Below are 27,870 nucleotides of genomic sequence, written 5' to 3'. Positions count from 1 at the left end.
GGGAAATATATACAGTAGTTTGGAGGCCTTCAGTTCTGGTGATACAGAGAGGAGTATAAGAAGTGCATGTGTGGCCAAAGAAATGGTGTCGTTGCTGGGGGATGACGAATTTGCCATCGTGGGGATGGGCAGGGAAGGCGTCATTTTAAACTGATGACTTTCAGACAGGTGGAGATGAGGAATGGCACTCCAGATAAGGGTAGAGCCTGTGGGTGTGTGGTAAGCAGGAATGCCCAAGGCATGTCCAGGGAAGTGTATCTGGAGCGTGGACTTCTTGTTGAAGGATAGTTGGAAATAAGGTTGGAAAGGTAGATTGGAGTTAAATTGGGGTGGAAGTGTTATAACAAAAACTTTTAAAATTAACTCGGAGCACAGCACACAGTGATTTGGTGTGGGAAAGGCCTATGCAGCAATTCATGGTATTCCAAGCTTTGGAATGAAACGGGCACAACTAAGGCCGTAGTCGTGGAGGTGGAGAGGAACACTTCATCCAAGGTAGGCTTATAGTTGGTAGAGCTGTCAGTGGGTTGGGCAAGCCATTGAAATAAATACATTCTTCTACATCAGTTGAATGTATTGGTTATTTTATGATCTTTGAAGGTATTCTCTACTTTTCATGGTTTGGCCTCTCTCTGGGTTGATGTCCTGGTGACTAAAACTCATCATGATATTGTCAGGATCTCTCCTGAAGTGGCACTAAATTCACTTTGATTATAAACTGTATTAATAAATCTAAAACCTGTGTAATCTCTGCCGGGGCCTTGAGAACTTGAGACAACACTTATTACTCGGAGATGCCTTTTTAGCTTTTTCTTTAAACACAAATTCACTTAACTCATTTAGCAGGTAATTATTGAGCCAGGTATTATGTTTGGTGCTGAGGTAGGATGGAATTGACAATTAAACAAGAAACACATTGCCTACCCAGTGTGGCTCAGTGGTTGAGCGTCGACCTATGAACCAGGAAGTCATGGTTTGATTCCCAGTCAGGGCACATGCTCCAGTTGCAGGCTCGATCCCCTGTAGGGGGCGTTCAGGAAGCAGCCAATCAATGATTCTCATCATTGATGTTTCTCTCTCTCCCTCTCCCTTCTTCTCTGAAATAAACAAACAAAAAACAAGAAACACATTAAAGGAAGAATATTATTCGGCTTAGAGCCTTTGCCAGTTGCTCTTTACTCTGCCTGGAAGACTCTCCTTCCAGATTCCCATATTACTGATCCCCTCACCTCTTCTTTTGTTGTTGCCCCTTGCTAGATTGTGAGCTCTCTGAGGACAAGGACCTTTGTCTCTTGTTCATCGCTGTATCCACAGTGCCTAGTACAGTGCCTGGCACAGTTGTAGGTAATTTACAAAAACAATGTAATGAGTTTTTTACTGAATGAGAATAAATGAGTGGGACATTCAGAGAACGGAGGGAAGGACACAGTGGCTAGAGTCCAGAGAGAAAAATAATGGTGGAGATGTGATCACATAGGGACATGTAAGATTTTGGGTTTTAGTACAAGGATGGAAGCTCTAAGCAGTGGTTCTCAACCTTCCTAATGCCACGACCCTTTAATACAATTCCTCATGTGGTGACCCCCAACCATAAAAGTATTTTCGTTGCTACTTCATAACTGTAATTTTGCTACTGTTATGAATCGTAATGTAAATATCTGATATGCTATGGGTGTTTTCCGATGGTCGCGACCCACAGGTTGAGAACCGCTGCTCTAAGGGGTTGTAAGCAGGGGATTGACAAGATCAGATCTTTACTTTAAAATGCTAATTTGCTGCTCTGCAAAGTATGGATTGCAGAGGGCAAAAGTAGACATAGGAAGGAACACAGGAGGCTGGGGTCCAGGTGATCTAGCTTCCCTAGCAGCAGATATGCTTGCTTTCTCAGCCATTGAATTTGAGTGTCCGTTCCAAGGGCAGGAATTGATTGTATCAGTCCAGTTATAATTGCATGGGCTTAGGTTATCATTAGCCCCAGGAGACCTACCTGTCTCCTTGAAGAACATCATTGTTTAGTGATCCTGCTGACGGATGAAAGCTGTCAAGATAGCTTGGCTGTGAGATGCCATTTAACTAGTCTGTATCTGTGTGCCTCCCTGCTCCTGTAAGGTTTAATGACCTAGTTAGGGAGAAAGTCCAGACCTCTTGGCTGCTCTCCAGGTGTCCTACCACTAAAATGTTAGTATTACCTTTCTCAGACTTCTTCTGAATCATTTCCTGGCACTGAAAGTGGCTTTTTAAACTTTGATTTTGTCATTTTTGAGACTGTTTGTACTAGTACTTTTCGCTGTCGGAATTTGAGTTGCTTTGGTTATTGGAAGAAGCCTTTTCAGTGGGCTTTGCTTTTTAAAACAGAGTTGAGGAGCCTGTGGTAGGAGGAATGGTTCAGCCTCCTGACATGTTAGTTGGCAAAGTAGTAGAGGCAGCCTTAATAAAGGTCACTTTGGAAGAATATTAGTTGGGTACTTAGCATTCTTGGCATTCTTGTGGAATGATACAGGTTTATGGGCTTTTTATTAAGTTCTTAAAATTGAATGGTCTTTAATTAGAAGCAAGCACATATAAAACTTTGTGACTCCAGACAACACTGGTCTTACTGTACTAGATTATAGAGTGAGGTTTGCGCCTGTAGGAATACGGATTTTGGAGAGGGAATGGAGAATGGATGTGAGAAGGCTGTATCAAACACATCTAGCTCCGTCCATGCCATCTGTTCACTGCAGCCTTAACAGTGTGGAATGTGGACATGCAGCTTTTAAGCTCAGTTGCCTTTTGATTGCTCTTGACTAGGCTTTTAGCTGTCATGATTCAACTGGTTGAGCTGAGCTTTCTGTTAAATAGTCAATCTGGAAAATGGAGTTCAGTAGCCTAAGATTTTTGAACTCATCTATAATAATAAAAGCATAATATGCAAATTGACCGAATGGCCGAACAACAGAACGACCTTCCGGACAACCATGCTATGAAACCCTCTGGTGCCAGGCCAGCCAAGGCGGGTGCGATGCGATTGGTTGGGGACCCAGCCATTGCCCCATGATCGCCCTGCAGAGGGAGGCCCAGATCACTGACCAGTGGGCTGCAGCAGGTGGGCGGGGCCTCCCTCTGCGGGGTGATAGATTGCAGGGCTCCCAGACTGAGAGGGCTCAGGCCGGGATGAGGGGACCCTCCCTCCCCACCCCCACCCCCGGGCACGAATTTCATGCACCAGGCCTCTAGTGTATTTATAAGACTTGACAAGCCATGGTACATAGATTTTAATCGCCATCTTTGAAATGGCCCACTCTTACGTTTTAAATAAGACAGTGGAGGAATATATAAATTCAAGGGCCAACAAGTTATTGCACCCCCTCAATTAAGAAAAAACAACCAACAGTGAGAGAAACCCCACCCTACTCTATTGTATATGATTCTTCTTTTTAAAAGAAATATATTTTATTGATTTTTTACAGAGAGGAAGGGAGAGAGATAGAGTGTTAGAAACATCGATGAGAGAGAAACATCAATCAGCTGCCTCCTGCACACTCCTACTGGGGAAGTGCCCACAACCAAGGTACATGCCCTTGACTGGAATTGAACCTGGGACCCTTCAGTCCACAGGCCGATGCTCTATCCACTGAGCCAAAAAGAAGGTAGGGCTTCTTTTTTTTTTTTTTTTTGTTAATCCTAACCTAGGGATAATTTTCCATTGATTTTTAGGGAGAGGGAAAGACAGAGAAACATCGATGTGAGAGAAACCCATCGATTGGTTGCCTCCTGCACGAGCCGACCAGGGCCCGGGCTGGGGAGGAGTCTGCAACCAAGGTACGTACCCTTGACGGATTTGAACCTGAGACCTTTGGTCTGCAGGCCAACGCTCTATCCACTGAGCCAAACTGGCTAGGGCTGTGAATGATTCTTCACTGGGCAGAAGGGGCTCGGGGGAGTGTGTATCATCTCTTCCTCTAGAGTGTAACCCAGGATGTCTTTAATGAAGAAGACTGAAGGGGTGGTGTGTTTGATACCATTTTGGTGTAAACAAGTTACATAAGTTTACATGGTGACACCTGTGCTCTTGAGGGTAGCTAGAGGGATTGTCCTGTTAGGGATAGCAAAATTAAGCCCAATAGGCTCCCTTACACTATTCACTAATCGGGTTTTCTGAGCAGAAAGTCAAAATAATCGATGAATGTAAGAGCAGGTGAGTGGTCTGAGGAGTAGAAGTAAGGGAGCTGGGTTGAATAACTCTGTTCATCACCAATTTTTTTTTTCCTGCACACTGTAGTAGTCACATTAGCCATGCTAGAAAAGTTTTCATTTAAGGTTTTTAAATAGTTGATGCTGTGGGTGGTCAAAGTCAGTCTGCTGATCAGGTTTAATAATGGTGGTTTACTTTACTATTCCATTCTGCGCTAGAAATTAGCAGTAGCTATTTCTTGTACATTGATTTCAAGACTTTTTGAAAGAAAGTACCTGTGGTAAGTCCTCAGGGCCATGTGTGACCAGGGGAGTGATAGAGAGGTGAGGTCACCGAGGGAAACACTCAGTGGGTTTATGTCGGGATGAAGCAGTGTGGGGGCATTCTGTGCATGTGTGACTGAGAAAGGTATGTTCTGTCCTAATGAGAGTATATTTTTGATCATCTGAACCCAGACAGGGTTTTCTGAATAGCAGCCCAATGCACGAGGTCCAGGTGATTTCCTCTAGTAGAGAGGACAGCTGTCATGAAAGAGGAGGCTAGACCTGTTTTCCTTCGAAGTCTGAGAGCTGAAGTGTAGTGATAAGAAGTTAACTCTGATCTTCATGAACATTACTGGCCAAGAACTTTCAAGGAATGGTGGTTGATAAGGAAGGAAGAACTGGTTTCTATTTTGGTCTGTTATCTTAGGGAAAATCATGAAGCTAGCATTTTATAGAAAATGCCATTTGTTCTAAATTCCTTATATGATCGCAAGTGTTTTCTTAGTTATTTTTGGATTCCCCAGCAGGACATGTTACTTGCATAGTTTGAAATTTATCTTGAAGTAGTGGGTGGTAGATAGGTATTATATAGAACATGTAGCAGAAGCTCATGAAAGTGTGCATATGGTGTGGATTGTCACGGTAACAAATGGTACTGGCTGAATGTCACTCCTTTTTGTCACCTTCCCAGTCATTTGGATTCTAGGATCTTGATTAATCTTATCATCTCTTCCCCAGGTGGGGGTGGGGTGGGAGAGGCCTGGTTAGAGCACCGGTCTCACAGCAGCTTCCCTTCTCTTCAGCTTCACATCTGTTACCTGAAGGAGCTGGCTGCCAGCTCTCCCCAGCTCCGCCTTCAAGGGGCAACAGAGCAGTTCATCTGCAAGTTCTTTTAGTTGTTAATTCCAAGAAGAATCTTAGGAATTTTTTTTCTAATTGACCTATTTTCTTCAGATTTTGCTTCTTATTTATCTGCCCTTTCCCCTTGGCAGACTCCCTTGACAGTAAGACACAGGGTCATCCGTTTAAGTATGGGAAGGAAATTATGGCCTTGAGCACAGTCAGAAAGAATCTGGCTCTCCCGGCATTTCCTGTGAGCCACCGCTAAATTACAAAGACGGAGCCCTGACAAGGCTTTTCAAAGGGGCATTTTACACCACCACTGTGTCAGTGTTTCCATCGTAAGCAGTTGTTTTTCATGGTGCTTATTATGACTAGGTTTGAAGTAGCCTTTGCATGGGAAACATTTACCTACTGGGGTGAGCATAAAATAGCAGACAGCCAATATGGCTCAGTGGTAGAGCATCGACCTATGAACCAGGAGGTCATGGTTTGATTCCTGGGTTGCGGGCTTAATCCCTGGTAGGGGGCGTGCAGGAGGCGGCTGATCAGTGATTCTCTCTCATCATTGATGTTTCTTTCTCTCCCTCTCCTTTCCTATCTGAAATCAATTAAAATATACTTTAAAAATAAAATAGCAGGAGGGAGGGTGAGAACACAAGGGTAACTTTCAGAAGTCCCCTTCTCAACCCAGACCTGACCATGCTGTTCTTGCTCAGACTCCTGAGGGTTTCTCAGGTGATAAAGTCCAGACTCTCCTCAGTGTGACAGGGCTCTCCACAGATTTGTCCCCACCCTCTCCCTCTGTACCTGCCTTCTGCTCTCTTTTCCAGTTGTCTGGCCAGGACAGCATGGTAGAGTGGGAAGACCTTACTGGAGGCGTGAATGGCTGGAGGTGGTGCCAGGGGACCTGGGTTCGGGACCATGCTCCATCTCACTTGCTGAGTCATTTCCTTTCTGTCTCAGCAGGCATTGATCTGGGCAAGTTTCCTGAGTGAGGGGAGAAGAGTCTGGGGACAGACTGGGAGGCTCTATTTGACTCTTGTCTCTTGGCAGAATCTTAGGAATCAGATCACCAAATGTCTTACTATTAAACGGCTTTTTGAACCATGATGTTTTTGAGCTTTTAAAACTATAGATATTAAAAAAAAATTTTTTTTCCTTTTTATGTGGGATCCCAGTATATAAAATAGATCAAATTGAATCACTCTGTTTTAAGGCTGGAAAGTCTGATGCCTTAGTGCTGAAGAACTGCCAGTTACATCTGGGACCAGGGCATTGCTTTTCAATGTCTCTTCTCACTTGTTCCAGGGAGGGTTAGAGTCACCTGTTTGATAAGACCCCAGGCAGGGGCCTAGTATAGGGGGAAGAAGAGTGGATCTCTGTGGGTGATCCCTAGAGGTTGAGAGAGGGCCATGTTCAAACCCTAGCTCTGCTTGCTAGCCGTGTGAGCTTGGGTTTCTTCATTTTTCTGAATTCTATCCTTTTAAAAAACTGTAAAGTGTGTAAAGCATGTACAGTATGAAAACTTATGAGGTGAAAACTCATGTAACCAACCTAAGTCAAAAAATAGAAGGAAAACTCGACTTGTTCTTTTTTTTTTTTTTTTAATCATATCTCCTTTCCTAGCTTCACAGTAGGAACCTGAAATATGTTTTTAAAACATCAAGGTGATTGGCCGGCCGACTGGCCAGCATGGCTCAGTGGCTAGGCGTCAACCCTTGCACCAGGAGGTCTGGTTCAATTCCCAGTCGGGGCACATGCCCAGGTTGTGGGATGGATCTCTAGTGGGGGGGCGGGGGGGCATGCAGGAGGCATCCCATCTCATCCAAAGTTTCTCTCTCATCTATGTTTTTCTCTCTCCCTTCCTCTCTCTAAAATCAGTAAAAACATATTTTTAAAAATCAAGGTGATAAATATTTGATTAAGAAATATTTTTCATAATAACTTTTGTTAAGAGTGCCTACATACACTATCTTTTCATCCAGAAAAATCTAGCTTGTTAATCTAGTTAGCTATATTAACTTATATATTCATCTCCTCAGTTATACATACCTCAATTTGCAGATTTTCACATATGATTAATTTGGCCTAGGACACAATTTAGTGCTGATCCTCGTCCCTTTCCATGTTCTGTCTTGTAGTATTCTTTTTTTCTTCTTCTTCATTTCTCTCAGACTTCTGTTTTTAAATTCATTTCAAGCAAGGCAAGTGTAAGTAAACGTGGAGGCCAGAAAATGGAAAGGAGGAATCTGAGTATTGATTTGGCTTGTGTGAATCCTGAATTCTTTAATCTGTGGGTCCAAATTGTTCCCTACTAAAATTTGCTGGATTTAGAAGTTGCCTTTGTTTGTTCTGTTTCTGTATGGCCATTATTCTTATCATCAATACAAGTGGAATAACTTTTATTACTTACTAGAGGCCCGGTGCACGAAATTCATGCACTCGGGGGCAGGGGCGGGTCCCTCAGCCTGGCCTGTGCCCTCTTGCAGTCTGTGAGCCCTCGGGGGATGTCCAACTGACGGCTTAGGTCCGCTCTCCACAGGGAGCACGCCTAAGCTGTCAGTTGGATATCCTTAGTGCTGCTGCGGAGACGGGAGAGGCTCCCGCCGCTACACTCACTAGCTGTGAGTCCAGCTTCTGGCTGAGCGGCGCTCCCCCTGTGGGAGCACACTGACCACCAGGGGCAGCTCCTGAGTTGAGCATCTGCCCTGGTGGTCAGTGCATGTCATAGTGACTGGTCATTCCGCCATTGGGCCGAAACCGGCTCTCTGACGTCCCCTGATGGGGTCCCAGATTGCAAGAGGGCACAGGCCAGGCTGAGCGACCCCACCGGTGCACAGTCAGGGCTGGGGAGGGACATGGGAAGTTGGCCAGCCAGGGAGGGACTGCAGGAGGGCTCCAGGGCATGCCTGACTCGTCTTGCTCAGTCCCGATCAGCCAGACCCCAACAGCAAGCTAACCTACCGGTTGGAGCGTCTGCCCCCTTGTGGTCATTGCACATCATAGCGACTGGTCGACCAGTCGACTGTCTGCTCCCTGGTGGTCAGTGCACGTTATAGCGAGCAGTTGAGCGGCCTTAGCACATCATTAGCATATTACGCTTTGATTGGTTGAATGGCCAACTGGACGACTGGGCACTTAGCATAATTGGATTTTATTATATAGGATAGTTGCCTGTTTTAGAACTGGCAATTTATAGAATAATGCAAATGAGTAATGAGGAATAATTAGAAATAATGGGCTGAAATCCTAATGCCATCGGGGATTAGAATAGTAAGGCTTACTGTTGGACTTGAAAATAACCTGACCTATTTTTCCCAATTGACAGAAATGCCTGTTTCTTCAGCGCTGTCCTCTGCAAAGCACATTTAGCTGGACAGTGCCACCACTCTTGCATATTCAGAGAAATTTTTATGGTGAACATTCTTTGAAAAACTATTTTTCTACTGAGAAGTTAAAAAAAACTGAGTAGATCATAAGTGCTCAGAAATAACAGCTGAAATAATTTTATGTTTTCTTTACCATTTCAAAAATCAATATAAAATTGACCAGAATACCAGGAAATTCAAAGGTAAGACCTGGCTGTATTTGTGTGTGTGTGTGTGTGTGTGTGTGTGTGTGTGTGTGTGTGTGTGTGTTTAATCCTCACATTTTTATCATTGGTTTTTAGAGAGAGTGGAAAGGGGGGGGGGGGGAGACACATCAATTGGTTGCCTCCCGCACAGGACCCCGGGGGTTAAGCCTGCAACTGAGATATGTGCCCTTGACTGGAATTGAACCCGGGACCCTTCAGTCCACAGGCGGACGCTCTATCCACTGAGGCAAACTGGCTAGGGCCCGGCTGTGGTTTTGTATATTGGTTTGGTAAGAATCTTAGCTCGCAGTATTAATGGTACACAGCCCGTGAGACTGAGGTTTATTGGAGTGCCTTCAGTTTCAAATTGGCTTTGGTTTTGCATTTTCTTTGCTGTGGAATATTTTTACAGCTTATCAGAAATCCTGTTTCCTTGTTGTTTTTCTTAATATAAGTAACCCAGAGAAATTGTGCTGCATCAGTGAGAAAGATTTCTCAGCGTTTGGTTTTCTCTTTGTTTCTAGTTGCTTTGATCAGATAGCTTGATTAGAACTCCAGAGCTACCTGGTAGAAAGCTGGTGAGGATAAAGTTCAAGGAAGTGCTTTTGCTGTAAGCAGCCCCCTTCATTCATCAGGGGAATTTGATTTCATGCTGTGAATAACTTGGCTTAGAAATTGTGTTTCTTTGGGACCGGCTTGTAGAGTTCTGCACACCTCAGAGCATGAGAACTGTGTCAGGGTGAAGAGTGGGCTGCTTGCTTTGTTCCATGGGGCTGGCTAGGTGGTAAGATGGCTGCAGAGTTCTGTTTTTTGTGCTGGAATTGAGAGGTGACTTTTCCAGGGCTTGGGGACGGGGGCAAATGAATCCCAAGGAGCAGGAAATGACATTTGCAAAAATGACAAATGGCATGTAAAGAGTCAGAGACTCTTTTCTAGTTGCTTTTTAAAAAAACTAACTGTAGCCCTAACTGGTTTGGCTCAGTGGATAGATAGAGCGTCGGCCTGAGGACTGAAGGGTCCCAGGTTCGATTCCGGTCAAGGGCATGTACCTTGGTTGTGGGCACATCCCCAGTAGGAGGTGTTCAGGAGGCAGCCAATCAATGTTTCTAACTCTCTATCCCTCTCCCTTCCTCCTCTCTGTAAAAAAATCAATAAAATACATTTTTTTAAAAACAGCTAACTGTAAGCCATCCCTGGCTGGTGTTTGTCAGTAGTTAGAGTGTCAGCCCGCCCACCAAAGGATCGCAGGTTCAATTTCCAGTCAAGGGCACATACTTGCATTGCAGGTTCATTCCCAGCCCAGTCAGGGCAGGTGTGGGAGGTAGTCAATCGTTTCTCTGTCTTTCTCTCCTCTCTCCCTCTCTTCCACTCTCTCTAAAAATCAATGGAAAAAGTATCTTCAGGTGAGGATTAACAAAAAATATTAAAAAAAACTATGTCAGATTATTTTCAAACTAAACATCTGAGTTATCAGTCCTTGAAAATTGTTTTTGAGCCCTTGTGTTTGCCTCATTGGGCTCTCTGGAGAGTGCTGTCCATTGAGTTGGCAGAAGGTATAGTGAGAGCTGAATGCACACATATACCCAGTGTCCAAGAATAGCCCATCTGTTGTGTGAGATTCCATGTTTCAATACCAGATGGTTAAACACTTAAATCAGTCTTTCCAAAGATCCAGATGACCCATTTCAGAGATTTCCTGTAACCCGAGCCCTAGGGATAGAGTGAGATTCTGGGGTTCTGAGGAAAGCTTCCCTCCTACACTAAACAGCAGTAGGTGTGCTCTGCTTCCTTTGTAAATCCTTAGTTTTCTGCCCCATTCCCCGTGTTGTTACTTTAATTTGCATTGGACTGGAAGGTAAAAATGTAACTGCCATATTCAAATGGAGCTTTCTTTATTTTTAAATATATTTTTATTGATTTCAGAGAGGAAGGGAGAGGGAGAGAGAGAGAAACATCAATGATGAGAGAGAATCATTGATCCGCTGTCTCCTGCACTCCCCCTACTGGGAATCAAGCCCGCAAGTCAGGCATATGCCCTTGACTGGATTGAATCTGGGACCCTTCAGTCCACAGGCCTATGCTCTATCTACTGAACCAAACCGGCTAGGGCTAGAGCTTTCTTTTATGTAAAATGATCCACTTAGACAAGTGATGGCGAACCTTTTGAGCTCGGCGTGTCAGCATTTTGAAAAACCCTAACTTAACCCTGGTGCCGTGTCACATATAGAAATTGTTTGATATTTGCAACCATAGTAAAACAAAGACTTATATTTTTGATATTTATTTTATATATTTAAATGCCACTTAACAAAGAAAAATCAACCAAAAAAATGAGTTTGCATGTCACCTCTGACACGTGTGTCATAGGTTTGCCATCACTGTCTTAGACTATGTTGATTTGTTGGGTGAAGAGTTGAGATAGCAGTGTTAATACAGTAAATAACACTGGTGGGATAAAAGATTATTTTCATATTCAATTCTCACAGGTAAAAGTACAGCCCTGGCTGCCCTTCTCATCTTCTACCTCCCATGCATGAAAACTAGTTCAGTCTGTCCCAAACCATATTTGTTGCTTTTCCATTTTGGTCACCATTATCCATGCCCTTTCACATTTTTAGACTTGGGCCATCTCTCCAAGCCCTGCCAATCTTTTACGTACCAATTCTAATTTTACTTCAGCTCTGTCTGATACCTTCCCCAACCACCCAGAGCTGAATCTCTTCCTTTCTCTGGGCCCCAGGAAATGGTCTATGCCATCTATTGTCTTGTGGTTTAGTTATAGTTAAGTGAAAGTATTACATCTCAAGTACACTATAAGATTCTCATCAGCAAGTACAGTGTCCCATTCATTCTTTGTTTCAACACATCATCTTCGCTCTATAAATCTGTTTTTGATTTGGTTAATGGACAGCTCAGTTCTCAATTCTAAAGATTAGAGACTAGAATAATCCAAAAACACTTAACTCCTTTGAAATATCATGAAGGAAGGAGAAGATTTAGCTGCTCTGTAATTGGGGTCATCAGTTCTCTTCTATTCAGTAGTAGAGTTTGTTGAGTTTAATGTCCTTTTCATAAGACACTTCTCATGTGGTGAAGAGATGAGCAGAATAAGGGCATTGCTTCACAGAAGTCACACAGAGGAAATGAAGACTACATAGGTTAGGTTCACGAAGATGATAATTTCTATTTACAACTAAGTACCCTAAAATGTCATTTGTGCACATCACTCACTTAAAGGTTTTATAAATTCATCTTGATTTCACAGGTGAATGAATTGGGTGAATAAGGACCTTGAACTCCACTTCCAAAAACCTTAAGAAAATTTACTTTAATGCTTATTGATATGAAAATGAAAATGTTGGGACTTTAGAGAATATTTTGTTTAAATTGAGTGGTTCAGTAGACCACAGAGTAGTGTTCTCTTACTCGAGCTTCTATATTCAATCCTTCCTGGCTCATTTGGAAAATAAATTCATCTACAAAATTCTCCTTTAGGAGTCTCTTACAGGGAAAATGTTTCCTAGTTAGAGCCCTTTCTTTTCTCCTGTAGCTCTGAATCTTATCATGTATCAACTTACTGCAAACATTTTAACCAACTGCTGAGGGTAATTCATAGCTTTGAAAACCCATTCAGAAATTTAAGGTGTTGCCCTGGCCGATGGGCTCAGTGGTTAGAGCACCAGCCCATGCACTGAAGGGTCTTGGGTTCCAATCCCTGTTAAGGGGACGTACTTGGGTTTCAGGTTTGTTTCCGAGCCCCAGTGTTGGAACGGCCAATTGATGTGTTTGCTCTCGCATCGATGGCCCCCTCTCAAAAAATTAATGGAAAATGTATCCTTGTGTGAGGATTAACTTTTTTAAAAAATTATGGTAACAAGTATTTTCTTTTCTTTGCTAACAGCTCCCTATGAAATTATTTCATATTATATTATTATATAATACTATATAGCTATAATATTTTATTTATAATATTTATATTTTGTTTACAAATACTTATGATTATTATTATATAATATTATAGTATTATTAGTTTGGTGGTGTTCTATATATGTTGTTTGGAAATAAATGCATTTTCAGAATTTGTTGACCATACTCATAGGGAGAGAGGGTAGTTTGGTTAAGGACCTGTGTGTGTATCATGGAGCATTCCAGATCACAGAGCCCAGAAACATTTCGTCTTGGGCTGGGTGGTGGACATGGGGTTGCAGAGTAGAGGGTGAAACACTGATAGAGTTGTTGACAGTATATATGCACTTTAGCAGCCATAGTAATGCTGGATCACAGGCATTTCTGTGTCCTGTGAAATGTGTACTATCTTGGGAATGTTACCACTTCTTGCCCAGGGTGTTTTGTAGAGGTGTAAAAAACACCCTCCTCCTGCCTTCCAGTTGAGGCGCCCTTTGGGGAATTGGTGTCTTGGTTAAACACATCAAATAAACAACTCTGGGAATCTGGTGACAGGTTCTAAAAAGTTCTCATATGTTTGTATTATGTTTTCATGACATATATTTGTGACAAAGAATTGAAAATACTCTAGAATTATTTTTCTTTCTGAAGTAGTTGACTTATGGCATAAAATTAAATGTTAAGTTCTGTGTTTTTTATTTTTCTAATACAAGTAGCTCTGTAAATCTGAAAAATAAAAGGAGTTACTGTTTTAAAGAATATTTTTGCCCCCTCTGCAGTAACTCTTCGGTTTTAATAGGATTAGTATTGGCAGACTGTTAGAATGGACATTCAGATTTTGCTGTTGGAGAAACTTAGTTGCCCACTAAGAACACGAGTTCCCATCAGATTAAAATTAAAGACATGCGTTGTCTTCTACTTTCTCTTTCTTTGTGGCCTTCAGATCATTAAATTTAGTGACTCAGCTAATTTTTTTTTTACCCACCTCTTAGAAAAGTTGAATGTGTTTGTGACCAAGCACTTAAGGTTATTTCCTTTAAACCAAGTGTTTAAGACGTTTTTAGATTTATAACAGTCTTTGTTTACTGTGTAATTCAGTCCAATTGAGGAACTAGTAAAACTGCATTATCCAGACATCAAAGACAGACATGTAAGAAGAGCATACTTATACCAGGAAACCTATTAGGTTTCTAACAAGTGGAAAGTTACCAGGTGTCCAAAAATTAACCACTCCCATGCCAGTTTTTTCTTTTCTCTCTATCTCTATCTCTATCTCTATCTCTATCTCTATCTCTATATAAAAGTTAGTTAGCATTATGGGTTTAAAATATCAGTTGCTACATTCTTGAGTTGAGAATGTTTTTTTCTTTAGCTTCCTTCAGATAACTGAGACTAACTTGAATGGACTAAATAAAGTAACATGCCATTAAAAAATTGTAACTAAGCAGGTATTGAATGGATGATAGTTCAAAATGGAGACAATATCTTTATTTCTTGAGGTTTAAGAGCAGATCAGGGTGTGTTTTCCTGAGATTCCTGTGAAGGGAGATTATTTGGCCACTTTACAGAGAATACGTGGACTGACCTGCCAGGTGCATGCAGCAGTCACTTGAAGTAGGACCTGTGTCACCAAGTTGTGTTTCAAGATTGGTCAAATGGGTGGCCTTGACGCCTGCTAGTCCCTGGGATGAGGAATTGATAGAGAAGGACCCTGTATTGGGAGCAGCACCCTTGAAACCTTCATCGACATTCCCATCTGAGTCTCCGTTTTAACAACCCAGGCCTCCTCATGGGTTGAAACAAAATTGTGTATGTGCGCTACAGAGTCATGTGCAAAAGCTTTCCTTTTCAGGTATTTCAGAGTAAACATACTTTATTTAGGTATTCATAAACATCTCATAATTTTACTTAGGTAAGCAATTCCCCAGGGAGGTGGGGTGAGGGTGGGGGTGGGGCTCGGGAAGATTTATTTTGTCTTGTCTCTCCCATGGGTGCCTGCTGGAGTCTGGAACTTAGCTTCTTTAGGAGCACGCCACTAAGGTTATCTGGAGGCCATTGCTTACAGTGGCTGAGATTTCTCTTTTGAAAATAGTCACGAGTTTGACATACCACATCAGCCACATTTTGTTTCCATAGGGGGTTTGACTTTCTGGGTATCAGAGGAAGATATGGGTGTTTTGGAAAGGTCTGAGAAGTTATCATAGGGGACAACTGTGCTCTCCCATTCATTGCCCCCTCGTCTCAGTCAGAATAACGTTTGGTGGTCTGACTTCTGGCAACATTTCTTATGAGATAGGCCACAAAAACATAGTAAGATTGTGGAAATATTGGGTACCTACCAGACATAAATGAGATTCAAGAGAAAATTGCTCTGTTTATTTTAAATTCTCCTCTTTGGGTGCTCTCAGGAGACTGTCTATTTGGTTGCAGGTTTTGCAAAGTCTTATTTGTGCATCTAAGTAGATGGCAGTGCAACATAAATAGTAGTAGTCAGAAGACCATTTCCGAAGAGGCAGCCAGAGACTACACATCTGACTTATTTAGCTGGAAAGTTTCTAAAGAATTTGTAAGACATCATAACATTGTATTACCTCATCTATTCAAACTTTAAGTCCTGTACGGTGCCACTTTTCAGCCACAGTCTGTGCTTCCACAACCTTCAGGAAAAAAATCTAAGCTCTCTGAAAGTGGCTTGATCTGGCTCCTGCTCACCAGCTAGTGCATTTCTCTCATCTCTTCCCCACTCACACTTGGTTTCACCTGGTTCCCCCATCGCCCATGCTTTTTTTTCTGGAGAGAGAGGGTCTTTGCTCATTTCATTCCGTCTACTTCAGGTCTCACCTGAGATGGAACTTCTTTCACAAAGGTTTTCCTAAATCTAAAAGACTGGATTTGAAGACTCTTTAATATGCTCTCATAGTCATTCATTTATCCACTTTTTCAATAAATATTTGTGTCAAGCACTGTGTCATAACTGAGGACGCAGAAGTGAACAAGATAGGCCCTAGCCGGTTTGGCTCAGTGGATAGAGCGTCGGCCTATGGACCAAAGGGTCCTGGGTTCGATTCCAGTCAAGGGCACGTACCTTGTTTGCAGGCTTCTCCCTGGTCAGGGTGCATGCAGGAGGCAACCATTTGATGTGTTTCTCTCACATCGATATTTCTCTCTGACTCCCTCTCTTCCATTCTGTCTGAAAATCAATGGAAAAATATCCTTGGGTAAGGATCAAAAAAAAAAAAAAAAAGTATTGAACAAGACAGTTGGGACTTGTCCTCACAGAGCTTATGTTCTTTTTTTCCTTCTTAATATATTTTTATTGATTTCAGAGAGAAAGGGAGGAGAGAGCAAAACATCAATGATGAGAGAAAATCATTGATTGGCTGCACACCTCCCACTGGGGATGGAGCCTGCAACCTGGGCATGTGCCCTGACTGGAATTGAACCATGACCTCCTGGTTTTAGGTCAGTGCTCAACCACTGAGCCATACTGGCCGGGCGTGCTTATGTACTTGTCAGGGAAACCACCCCATATTCACACATTATAAAACTTTTTATGCTGTAGCTGGTTGGCTCAGTGGATAGAGCGTCAACCTGTGGACTAAAGGGTCCCGGGTTTGATTCTGGCCAAGGGCACATGTCCGGGTTGCGGGCTCATTCCCCAGTGAGGGGCGTGCAGGAGGCAGCCAATCAATGATTCTCTCTCATCGTTGAAATTTCTATCTCTCTCTCTCCCTTCCTCCCTGAAACCAATAAAAAACTATGTTAATAAATAAATAAATAACTTTTTATTTGGAAATAATTACAGACTTGTAGAAAGTTGCAAAATTAAAATAGCACAAAGGAATATCCTATATACTTTGCCCACATTCATCTATTATTGATATTTTACCTCCTCATTTGCATTCTTACTCTCTATATAAACTTAGTGAGGGTTTTTTTCTGGACCAGTAACATACATTATGACCTTTCCCCCCAAAATATTTCAGAGTGTATTTCCTAAGAGCATGGCTGTTCTCTCACATGAATGTTAAATCAACTTCATAAATTTACATAAGTAAAATTCTTTTATTTAATATTCTGTTATAGTCCAGTGTTGTTAACTGATCTAATAATGTCCTGTATAGATCCCCCTTTACCCCTCTCTGGTGCACAATTCAGTCTAGGGTCAGGTAATGGCATTTAGTTAGGATGTCTCTTTTTAGCCTCCCTTAATCTGTAATGTTTACATAACCATTCTTTGTCAATTATGATGTTGCTATTTTTTTTAAAGTATAGGGTGTCCCCTCTCCCCCATTTTTAAACAGAATCTGGCTCATTTTGTGTTTTTCTGATGTTTCCTTGTGATTAGGATGAGGTAATGGATTCTAAGCCATCATACTGCATAGTGATGTATCCTCCCGGGGGATCACATTTGAGGCTCATGATGTTCTTCTAGCCCTCTTTGGTGATGATAATTTTCATTACCCAAAGTGTTGCCCAGTTTCTCCACTGTATAATTAGTGTTGCTGTTTTTATTTTTTCCTTTGCAACTAGTAAGTAGCCTTTCAGAGGACACCTCAATTACGTACAAATACGCTGCTCCTCATCAAAATCTCCCCCCTAGATTTAGCGTCAAGTGGTGATTCTTGTCTGATCCAGTAGTACGACCTGAAGGTTTCTTTATTTTGCAGTGGCTTATAATTCCTTACTGTACTTGGTTTGATGCTCAGACTGTCTCAGATTTGACCTGTGGGAGCTCCTTTGACTGGCTCCTGTATCCTTATGAGGCATTCTATCATTTTTTCTAGCACTTCCTTTCTTGCACAACAAGATGTTCCAGGCTCATCTTGTACTAATCCTGCCCTATCCTTGGAATCAGCAGTTTTTCCAAGCAGCCCTCAAACCCTTGTTTTAGCACTTAGCACACTGCTTACTATATGTCTTCCTTTGTTAGAGGACTTTGTACCTCTCTGAGGGTACATTTATGGCATTCTTATTCACTCTTACATCTTCAACCAGTATTAGGTCTGGAACATTCATTGTTTGCTGTATTTGTTGAATAAGAATATCGATTTCTGCTGTAGTTCAGTGATTATAATTGAATTCCAAAATGATGATACTGATGGGTTTTCTTTTTTTCCTCCATCTAGGAAGAAATGTTGGCTATTTGGCGATGATAAGTGGCAAAAACTGACCTTGTACTGGTACACAAGCACTACAGGACCTGACACTGCTGCATGGACAGCCAGCCCCTGCTGATAATGTTGGGAAGCCATCGGGTCCACTGGAAAACACTAATCTGATCTCGGAAGTGGCTGATTGTGGCAGGATGTGTCGACGATGATGATGGCAAGAAAGCAAGATGTCCGCATTCCCACCTACAACATCAGTGTGGTGGGATTGTCTGGGACCGAGAAGGAGAAGGGCCAGTGCGGCATTGGGAAGTCTTGTCTGTGCAACCGCTTCGTGCGCCCAAGTGCTGATGAATTTCACTTGGACCATACCTCTGTCCTCAGCACCAGTGACTTTGGTGGGCGAGTGGTCAATAATGACCACTTTCTCTACTGGGGAGAAGTTAGCCGATCCCTGGAGGATTGCGTGGAATGTAAGATGCACATTGTGGAGCAGACTGAATTCATTGATGATCAGACTTTTCAACCTCATCGCAGCACGGCCCTACAGCCCTATATCAAGAGAGCTGCTGCGACCAAGCTCGCATCTGCTGAGAAACTCATGTACTTTTGCACTGACCAGCTGGGGCTGGAGCAGGACTTTGAGCAGAAACAAATGTCAGATGGAAAGCTGCTAATTGATGGTTTTCTTCTCGGTATTGACGTTAGCAGGGGCATGAATAGGAACTTTGATGACCAGCTCAAGTTTGTCTCCAATCTCTACAATCAGCTTGCAAAAACAAAAAAACCCATAGTGGTGGTCCTGACTAAGTGTGACGAAGGCGTTGAGCGGTACATTAGAGATGCACATACTTTTGCCTTAAGCAAAAAGAACCTCCAGGTCGTGGAGACCTCTGCAAGATCCAACGTAAACGTGGACTTGGCTTTCAGCACCTTAGTGCAGCTCATTGATAAAAATCGGGGAAAGACGAAGATCATTCCTTACTTTGAAGCTCTCAAGCAGCAGAGTCAGCAGATAGCGACGGCAAAAGACAAATATGAGTGGCTGGTGAGTCGCATTGTGAAAAACCACAATGAGAACTGGCTAAGTGTCAGCCGAAAGATGCAGGCCTCTCCTGAGTACCAGGACTATGTCTACCTGGAAGGGACTCAGAAAGCCAGGAAGCTGTTTCTCCAGCACATCCACCGCCTCAAGCACGAGCATATTGAGCGCAGAAGGAAGCTGTACCTGGCAGCCCTGCCATTAGCTTTTGAAGCTCTTATACCCAATCTAGATGAAATAGACCACCTAAGCTGCATAAAAGCCAAAAAGCTCTTGGAGACCAAGTCAGAATTCTTGAAGTGGTTTGTTGTGCTTGAGGAGACCCCATGGGATGCCACCAGCCACATTGACAACATGGAGAATGAGCGGATTCCCTTTGACTTAATGGACACGGGCCCCGCAGAGCAGCTGTATGAGGCCCACTTAGAGAAACTACGGAACGAGAGGAAAAGAGCTGAGATGAGAAGGGCATTTAAAGAAAACCTGGAGACCTCGCCTTTCATAACTCCTGGGAAACCTTGGGAAGAGGCCCGTAGTTTCATCATGAATGAAGATTTCTACCAGTGGCTGGAAGAATCTGTATACATGGATATCTATGGGAAACACCAAAAGCAAATTATAGACAGAGCAAAGGAAGAGTTTCAGGAGCTGCTTGTAGAATATTCAGAATTGTTCTATGAGCTAGAGCTGGATGCAAAGCCCAGCAAGGAGAAGATGGGGGTCATTCAGGATGTTCTGGGGGAGGAACAGCGATTTAAAGCATTACAGAAGCTCCAAGCAGAGCGCGATGCCCTTATTCTGAAGCACATTCATTTTGTGTACCACCCAACAAAAGAAACGTGCCCTAGCTGCCCGGCTTGTGTGGATGCTAAGATTGAGCACTTGATTAGTTCTTGGTTTATCCGGCCATCTGACCGGAATCAGAAAAATTCACTTTCTGACCCCAACATTGATAGAATCAACTTGGTTATCTTGGGCAAAGATGGTCTTGCCCGAGAGTTGGCCAATGAGATTCGAGCTCTTTGTACAAATGATGACAAGTACGTGATAGATGGTAAAATGTATGAGCTTTCCCTGAGGCCAATAGAAGGCAACGTCAGGCTTCCTGTGAACTCTTTCCAAACGCCAACATTTCAGCCCCACGGATGTCTCTGCCTTTACAATTCAAAGGAATCTCTGTCCTACGTGGTGGAGAGTATAGAGAAGAGTAGAGAGTCCACACTTGGTAGGCGAGATAATCATTTGGTCCATCTCCCACTGACACTGATTTTGGTTAACAAGAGAGGAGACACCAGCGGGGAGACCCTGCATAGCTTAATACAACAAGGTCAGCAGATTGCTAGCAAACTTCAGTGTGTCTTTGTGGACCCTGCTTCTGCTGGCATTAGTTACGGACGCAACATTAACGAAAAGCACATCAGTCAAGTGTTGAAAGGACTCCTGGACTCTAAGCGCAACTTAAACCTGGTCAGTTCTACTGCTAGCATCAAAGACCTGGCTGATGTTGACCTGCGAATTGTCATGTGTTTGATGTGTGGAGATCCTTTTAGTGCAGACGACATACTCTTGCCTGTCCTTCAGTCCCAAACCTGTAAATCTTCCCATTGTGGGAGCAACAACTCTGTTTTACTTGAACTACCAATCGGACTACACAAGAAGCGCATTGAACTGTCTATTCTTTCATACCATTCCTCGTTTAGCATCAGGAAAAGCCGGTTAGTCCATGGGTACATTGTTTTTTATTCAGCCAAACGTAAGGCCTCCCTGGCTATGCTACGTGCCTTTCTTTGTGAAGTGCAGGACATTATCCCCATCCAGCTGGTCGCACTCACTGATGGCGCTATAGATGTCCTGGACAACGACTTAAGTCGGGAACAGCTGACTGAGGGGGAGGAGATTGCTCAAGAAATTGATGGCAGATTCACAAGCATTCCCTGTAGCCAGCCCCAGCATAAACTTGAGCTCTTCCACCCGTTTTTTAAAGATGTGGTGGAGAAAAAGAACATCATTGAGGCTACTCATATGTACGATAACGCTGCCGAGGCCTGTAGCACCACGGAGGAGGTGTTTAACTCTCCTCGGGCGGGCTCTCCGCTCTGCAACTCAAACCTGCAGGATTCAGAAGAGGATATCGAGCCCCCTTCTTACAGCCTGTTTCGAGAGGACACATCACTGCCCTCCCTGTCCAAAGATCATTCTAAGTTCTCTATGGAACTGGAGGGAAATGATGGGCTGTCTTTGTTCATGAGCAACTTTGAGAGTAAAACAACTTTGAACAACAAAGTACCTCCGCCAGTCAAACCAAAGCCTCCTGTCCATTTTGAAATTACAAAGGGGGATCTGTCTTACTTAGAACAAGGCCATAGAGATGGACAGAGGAAGTCTATGTCTTGTAGCACCTGGCTACCTCCAGATGGGTTCGATCCTTCTGATTACGCCGAACCCATGGATGCTGTGGTCAAGCCAAGGAATGAAGAAGAAAACATATACTCAGTGCCCCATGACAGCACTCAAGGCAAGATCATCACCATTCGGAATATCAACAAAGCCCAATCTAATGGCAGTGGGAATGGTTCTGATAGTGAAATGGACACTAGCTCTCTAGAGCGAGGCCGCAAAGTTTCCATTGTGAGCAAGCCAGTGCTATACAGGACAAGATGCAGCCGCCTAGGGAGGTTTGCTAGTTATCGAACCAGCTTCAGCGTGGGGAGCGATGATGAGCTGGGACCCATCCGGAAGAAAGAGGAGGACCAGGCATCCCAAGGTTATAAAGGGGACAATGCTGTCATTCCATATGAAACAGATGAAGATCCAAGGAGGAGAAATATTCTTCGCAGTCTAAGAAGGAACACTAAGGTAAGACACCAGTTGAGAAATGAGTCATAGAAGTAGCTTGCCCAGTATCTTGGTGAGAGTTTACTGATGATGGTTTTCAAGGACAACTTCCTCTGGTAAAAATCTGTGTGTGTGTGTTTACTCTTTGTTTGACTTAGCATATAAAAGTAAGCAGTGTTGCCCGGCTGGTGTTCCTCAGTGGTTGAGCTTTGACCTGTGAACCAGGAAGTCACGGTTTGATTCCTGGTCATGGCACATGCCCTGGTTGCTGGCTCGATCCTTAGTAAGGGGCATGCAGGAGGCAGCTGATCAATGATTCTCTCTCATCATTGACATTTCTATCTCTCTCTCCCTCTCCCTTCCTCTCTGAAATCAATAAAAATATATTTAATACAAAAAAAGTAGGCAGTGTTTTTGATAGCTACTGCTGGTGTTCTCAATAGTGAGGACCTTGAATAGACAGCTTGACTTGTCTTTGTTCAAAATGATAATTACCAAAATGAGCAGAAAGTGTTGAACTTGTCAGTATTCTGACAAGTTGCCAAGCTAGTGACGATATGCTTGTTCTTCCTTCACTTAAATACCAGAATCCAAAATTGTGTGCCTCAGTCTTATTGCTAAACAAACAGCTCACTCATACATGTCTTACTGGCTCCTCTTCCCCATAACATTTTAGGTTAGAAAAAGTGATAATTATTTTATTGGCACAAATCAGTAAAGGGTATTCAAGTACGTAAATGAAAAATAAGGATCTTACCACCGTGACTTCTAAACCTGTTCCATATTTACAGTGTCAGAAAGGGGCAAGGCTGTATCATTTTTGTTCTGTTCCTCTCCCACTCTGAGCTGATATTAATAAATATCATAGGCATTCTTTTCCTATCTGGTTTTCCCTCGGTTTGTTTTTCTGCTTGGATGCCTTTATCTGCCTTTAGTATTTTGTTCTCCAAAGGTTGGTAGTGAACAGACCCATTGAAAGCATGAAGCCAGAAAGTAGCCTGACCTACGTCCCAGTATTTCCTTAAAGCTCCTGTTTAATGATACTGGGATCCAAACATTTTGAACGTTTTGTCTTCTCTTCCTCCTCCACTCCCAGTGTTGCCAGAACAGCTTCTCTAAATGCTGACAGGATTCCGATTTGTGGGAGTGTTTGCACACCTGGGAATTAGGAAAGTGGCATAATAGCACACTGCGAATTATAACTGTTTTTCTGACTTCTGTTTTTAATACCTGTTGAAAATAATGCTTTTAAAACACAATTCCCAAACAAACCATGCTTTAAACTGTAAAGAGCACACACTGTGTAGGCTCAGCAGAAAACGGCTGGATAGGGTGAGCACCTGAGGTCGCTACATCAATGCTGGTAATGAGCACTTTTTACCTAAGAACTTCTTTTTTTAAAATATTTTTTTATTTTAAATATATTTTAATTGATTTTAGAAAGGAAGGGAGAGGGAGAGAGAGATAGAAACATCAATGATGAGAGAGAATCGTTGATCGGCTATCTCCTGCACGCCCCACACTGGGGATTGAGCCCACAACTGGGGCATGTGCCTTGACCGGGAATCGAACCATGACCTCCTGGTTCACAGGTCGACGCTCTACCACTGAGCCACGCTGGCCTGGCTACCTAAGAACTTCCTTATTCTGGGTTGCTGGGTCAGCATGCAAGAAAGTGATTGACCTCCCATCTATCTTAGTTATGTGGGCCACACCTCTTCAAGTCAAATAAAAACGATATCTCTGGCACAAGAGCAATAGCGTGCCAGAAGTCAGTTTAAGAGTATCCTTTGGAAAGAGTGAGTAAAAGGTGAAATTGTCTTTTCCTGCCTTGGAAAATGGTGCTTTGAAATGAGTGTATTTGCTTTGTCATCTTAATGCAGAGATAAGCAAAGCCTTGATTCTCTTCCCGTTTGGAGCAAACTTGCAATTAAAATTGCTGCCATTAATGTAGACTGACACTTGTCTTACAGGAAAAGCAAGATACCATGGGCCAGAGAATGTCATGCCAGCCCCATTTGGCCTTTGATTTTTACTGTCATGACAAAGCAATAAGTATTTATTTGAAGTGAGGGGGGAACCAGTTGGTAATGGAAAACACACTTAGTGCCTCCTGCCAGACACCACTGAGGAAATGGCACAGACCTGTGCACCCAGTTGAGGCAGCAAAACCCATGCACGTTGTGAAAATAGGTGCTCTGCTGGGGGGGTGGAGGGGCTAAGTAGGGATGGGCTGTGTTGGGGCAGAGCAGAAATCCCATGTTGGGAGTAGTTAAGGTAGTATAGTATGTGATTAGCTCAGGCTCTGGGAAGGGGGACGCTAAATCCCAACTCCTCCACTTCCTCACTGGGACTTTGGGCATATGGTTCACCTCTCCACATCCCTTCTGCAAAAGGGGAGAACAGTAGTACTGTCCTCATATGGTTGTGGGGAATGGAATGAGCACACTGCATGCTGGGAGCATTAGTTATGATATTTAACTAGACCTTGAGGAATGAGGTATGAAAAGGCTGGAAGGTGAAAAAATGCATGTTGTATTCAAAGAAAAGATAAAAGTGGTCAGGTCTAGCTGTGGGCTTGGGGGACCAACATTTTCCCTCCCTTTTGTGCAAATTTTAACCCTATGCGTTATTTAGCTACTTTTTCAGCCCTTACCCTAGCAACAGCCCCAACAACAACAAAAAAGCTATGCTCTGGGTACTGAAGTGATGTGGAGAAGAGAAATTGCTCAGCCTCTTGGCTCATTTGCTGGATTAGCTCTTTACTGTAAAATTGGACTTGGAGTGAGGGACTCGCTTTCATTTCTGCTAATGAAAGTGCAGACTGTAGAGCTGACTCTCATTCTGGGTCCTTTTCCCAGCTGAACCATTTAGCAACCCACCCTCATAGTGGGAGTCTTCCGCACTCAGCTGAATGAAATTGAAAATCTACGATTGCACTTGAGTGGGGTCTATGAATAGATGCTTTGTCTGTAAAGAGCTGTTGTTGCACATGGTCTCTGTCTCCCAGTGCCATGCGTTTGCAAAGAGGAGATCAGGACTGGCAGGGTCTTATTTTAAAGGAAAAAAACAGGCTGGGGTGCCTTGCTCCACAAAATGTGCCTTTTGGGCAAGCTCAAATTGCTGAATTTGGTGTGTTTGACCACAAATTAAAGAGAAGCCATTATTGGTTATTTACCCTTCTATCTTATGTGCTCTTATTTTTGTGTTTAAAAAAAAAAAAGACAAAACAGAATGATAAAGAAAATCTTTCACTCACTGGAGCCTACCACATGACAAGACAACCTATTGAAAAGCAAACCAATTCAATCACGCATTGTTTGGTCTATAAGGCACCAAGTACCCAGTTTGACAGTTTGTGTTCCCCCCAGTGAATTGGCTTATTTCATCGGATTCAGTGAATTGGCTAGTTGTTGTGGCTTTGTGTGGACACAGCTCTCATTTTGTGAGGCCTAGAACGGAGTTAAAGTTTCTAGTGTGAATAAAAACCAGCTGGGGAATTGGGCTGCTCCCTCCCCAGGGAGGGATGTTGCATTTGACAGACAGGCTGAATGGTATGGAATAAGATTTTTTTGACCTGCTCAGAAAAGACTCTCAGTGTGTGCTTCCAAAGGGCTGGTCCTACTCAGTGAGCTGTGAGGCCAAATAAATACCCTGGTCTTAAAAATGGGGTGGGGGCACTGACCTGACCTTGGATTTTCTAGTTTTTGAATGAATTGTATTTTTTAAGAGCAATACTTTTGCTCCAAAGCTCATGCTTATTCATTATTTTAGGAAGGAAACAATGCAGTGCATAGGCGTTCAATGAGCACTTGTGCTGATCTAGCTCAAGTCACAGGGATGATAGATGTTAAGCATGAACTCACATGCATTTTGAATGTTACCAGAAGGGAGGTACAGGGTACTGTGGAATTGTGTAGCAAGTATATCTGGGAAAGCTCTCCAAAGAAATGATACATAAAGCTGAGACTTCTAGGGTGAGGCAGGCAGAGTCAGTGAAGATGGGGGTTTCATGAGGGGAGCTTTCAAGAAAACAGTATGAAACTTGGAGCTGCAAAAACATGGCATGTTCAAAGAGTTGAAAGAAACCTAGAGTGGTTACTGCAAAAAGTGAGGTAGAACCAGGCCAAGTAGCAGGGCTGTGCATACCATACAAAGGGTTTTGTACTTTGCTACCTTTTTAAATACCTACCTATTGTGTACCAGGTACATACCAGGCATTTTCATAATAGTTTTCATCTATTTCTCTTATCAGTGATTTTTTAAAATTTTGGGTTTTGGAGATGAGAAAATAGGCTCAGAGAGATTAAATACCCTGCCCAAGTTAGTCAAGAGGAGGAGCTGAGATTCCTGAAGCCTGGTCCATTGACTTCCACTTCCGGTGGGTTTTTAGAATCCAGTCTACTAGAAAGATGGTACTATTCAGTAGCCAGGCACACATTTGGACCACTCAGTCAGTCAGTTGAGTCAATTTGTTCCTTTTAAACAAATTATCTGAAAAAAGTCCATTTCCCCACACTGCCTCCTAAGAACAGCATGGTGCTGTTTGTTTCTAGCTTCAGAGTCTAGTTGAGTAGAAGACAAAAAAGGCATGGAGACACTGAAATAGCAGCTGGAACTCTGAGAAATTATTTTGAACTGGTGTCATTCGTTTCTCAGTTTATTTTAAGCCTAAAGCACTGCTATAGTGTGTTTTTGGTAATAAAAATAGACTATCTTTAACTATTTGCCTTTAGCTTACAGCACACCTGCTCTCTCTATATATATATATATTACAGTAGGCAACCCAAATCTCTTTTCAAAGAACAGGGGATTGCTCTGATCTTCACTGAGTCAACTTGTTCCCTCCAACACCTAGTGATACTGAAACATCTTTGTAAGGACCAGATTATTTCCTCTCTGGTCAGGAATCACCTCCACTTCCCTAGAGAAAGGCCTTCGGAATTCGTTTTCTCCAATGTTGGAGAGCAGGGAAGCAGGTAAAGACTGGTGTGTAGCTCTGGGAAGTCCACATTCAGTGAGTATTGAGTCAAGAAGGATGTTTGTAAAAATTTTCCTGGGCCTGGCCGGTGTGGCTCAGTTGGTTGAGCATCGCTCTGTGCACCAAAGGATCACCAATCCGATTCCCGGTCAGAGGATATGCCGGAGTTGAAGGTTCGTTACCCGCCTGGGGTGCATACAGGAGGTAACTGATTGATGTCAATGTTTCTGTCTTTCTCTCTCTCGAATCAATAAAAACATATTTTTTAAAAAATTTTCCTGGAACTAGTAGACCCCTCCACCTCAGCCCCATATTGCGTTGGCCTTTCAGTCTGAAACAGCAACAGGGATTGACCCATATTTGCTAGACATCATGCCTTTATTTTATTTTATTTTATTTTATTTTAACCCTCACCAGAGGGTATTTTTTTCATTGATTTCAAGAGAGAGTGAAAGGGAGGGAGAAAGAGAGAAACATGGATTTGAGAGAGACACATCAATTGGTTGTCTCCTATACATCCCCCGACCAGGGCTCGAGAACCTCCAATCAATTTATAGGCCCTTAACCGGAAATTGAACCACGACCCTTTGGTCCATGGGCCTACGCTCTAACCACTGAGTAAACGGGCCAGGGCGGTCGTGCCTTTAATAGAGCAAAAAATTATTGGTCTCAGTTTATTTGGGGCACTGAGGGGACAACCTGCCTTTCTTTTCCCATCATGTGAGGGATTAGGGATGCTAGGAAAGCTGAGACTTAGTGATACTTCCTGTTCCCTCCCTAAATAAAGATGCCCTGAGATGGTGAGTGACCCCATCATAGTGCTGACTGCCAGCTTGAAGGAGACAAGTCTGAGCACTTGTGCTTTCATAATAGACTTTGCCAGTAAGAACAAATCCACCCTCGGGTTTTCTCTTAAACTTGGGCTTTGATTTGATCAGAGACAGAAGGGGGAGCACCAGTTAACCAAGAATGCATTTGGGGCATGAACAAATAGCTTCATTGGAGAGGTTTTTTTGAGCCCTAGCCGGTTTAGTTCAGTGGATAGAGCATCGGCCTAAGGACTGAATGGTCCCAGATTTGGTTCTGTCAAGGCCACGTACCTCAGTTGCAGGCTCCTCCCAGCCTGGGCCCTCACATCGAT

General features: G+C 43.0%; 1 protein-coding gene across 3 annotated transcripts in view; it reads left to right on the top strand.

Moving 5' to 3' along the window:
* ARHGAP35 (Rho GTPase activating protein 35) overlaps positions 1-27,870 on the top strand; it is a 134,944-nt gene that overhangs the window by 31,709 nt on the left and 75,365 nt on the right. For all 3 annotated transcript variants that reach the window (XR_002827039.1, XM_023746869.1, XM_006106011.3), the window contains exon 2: positions 17,890-21,769. Coding sequence is in view for 2 of the 3 variants with exons in the window: in XM_023746869.1 (XP_023602637.1) it covers positions 18,080-21,769 (3,690 nt within the window). In the remaining variant the exon portion in view is untranslated. The remainder of the gene's footprint in view (positions 1-17,889; positions 21,770-27,870) is intronic.

Source organism: Myotis lucifugus, unplaced genomic scaffold (assembly GCF_000147115.1).
Source record: "Myotis lucifugus unplaced genomic scaffold, Myoluc2.0 scaffold_750, whole genome shotgun sequence".
NCBI classification, from domain to species: Eukaryota; Metazoa; Chordata; class Mammalia; order Chiroptera; family Vespertilionidae; genus Myotis; species Myotis lucifugus.
This window is presented reverse-complemented; position numbering and strand designations above follow the sequence as displayed.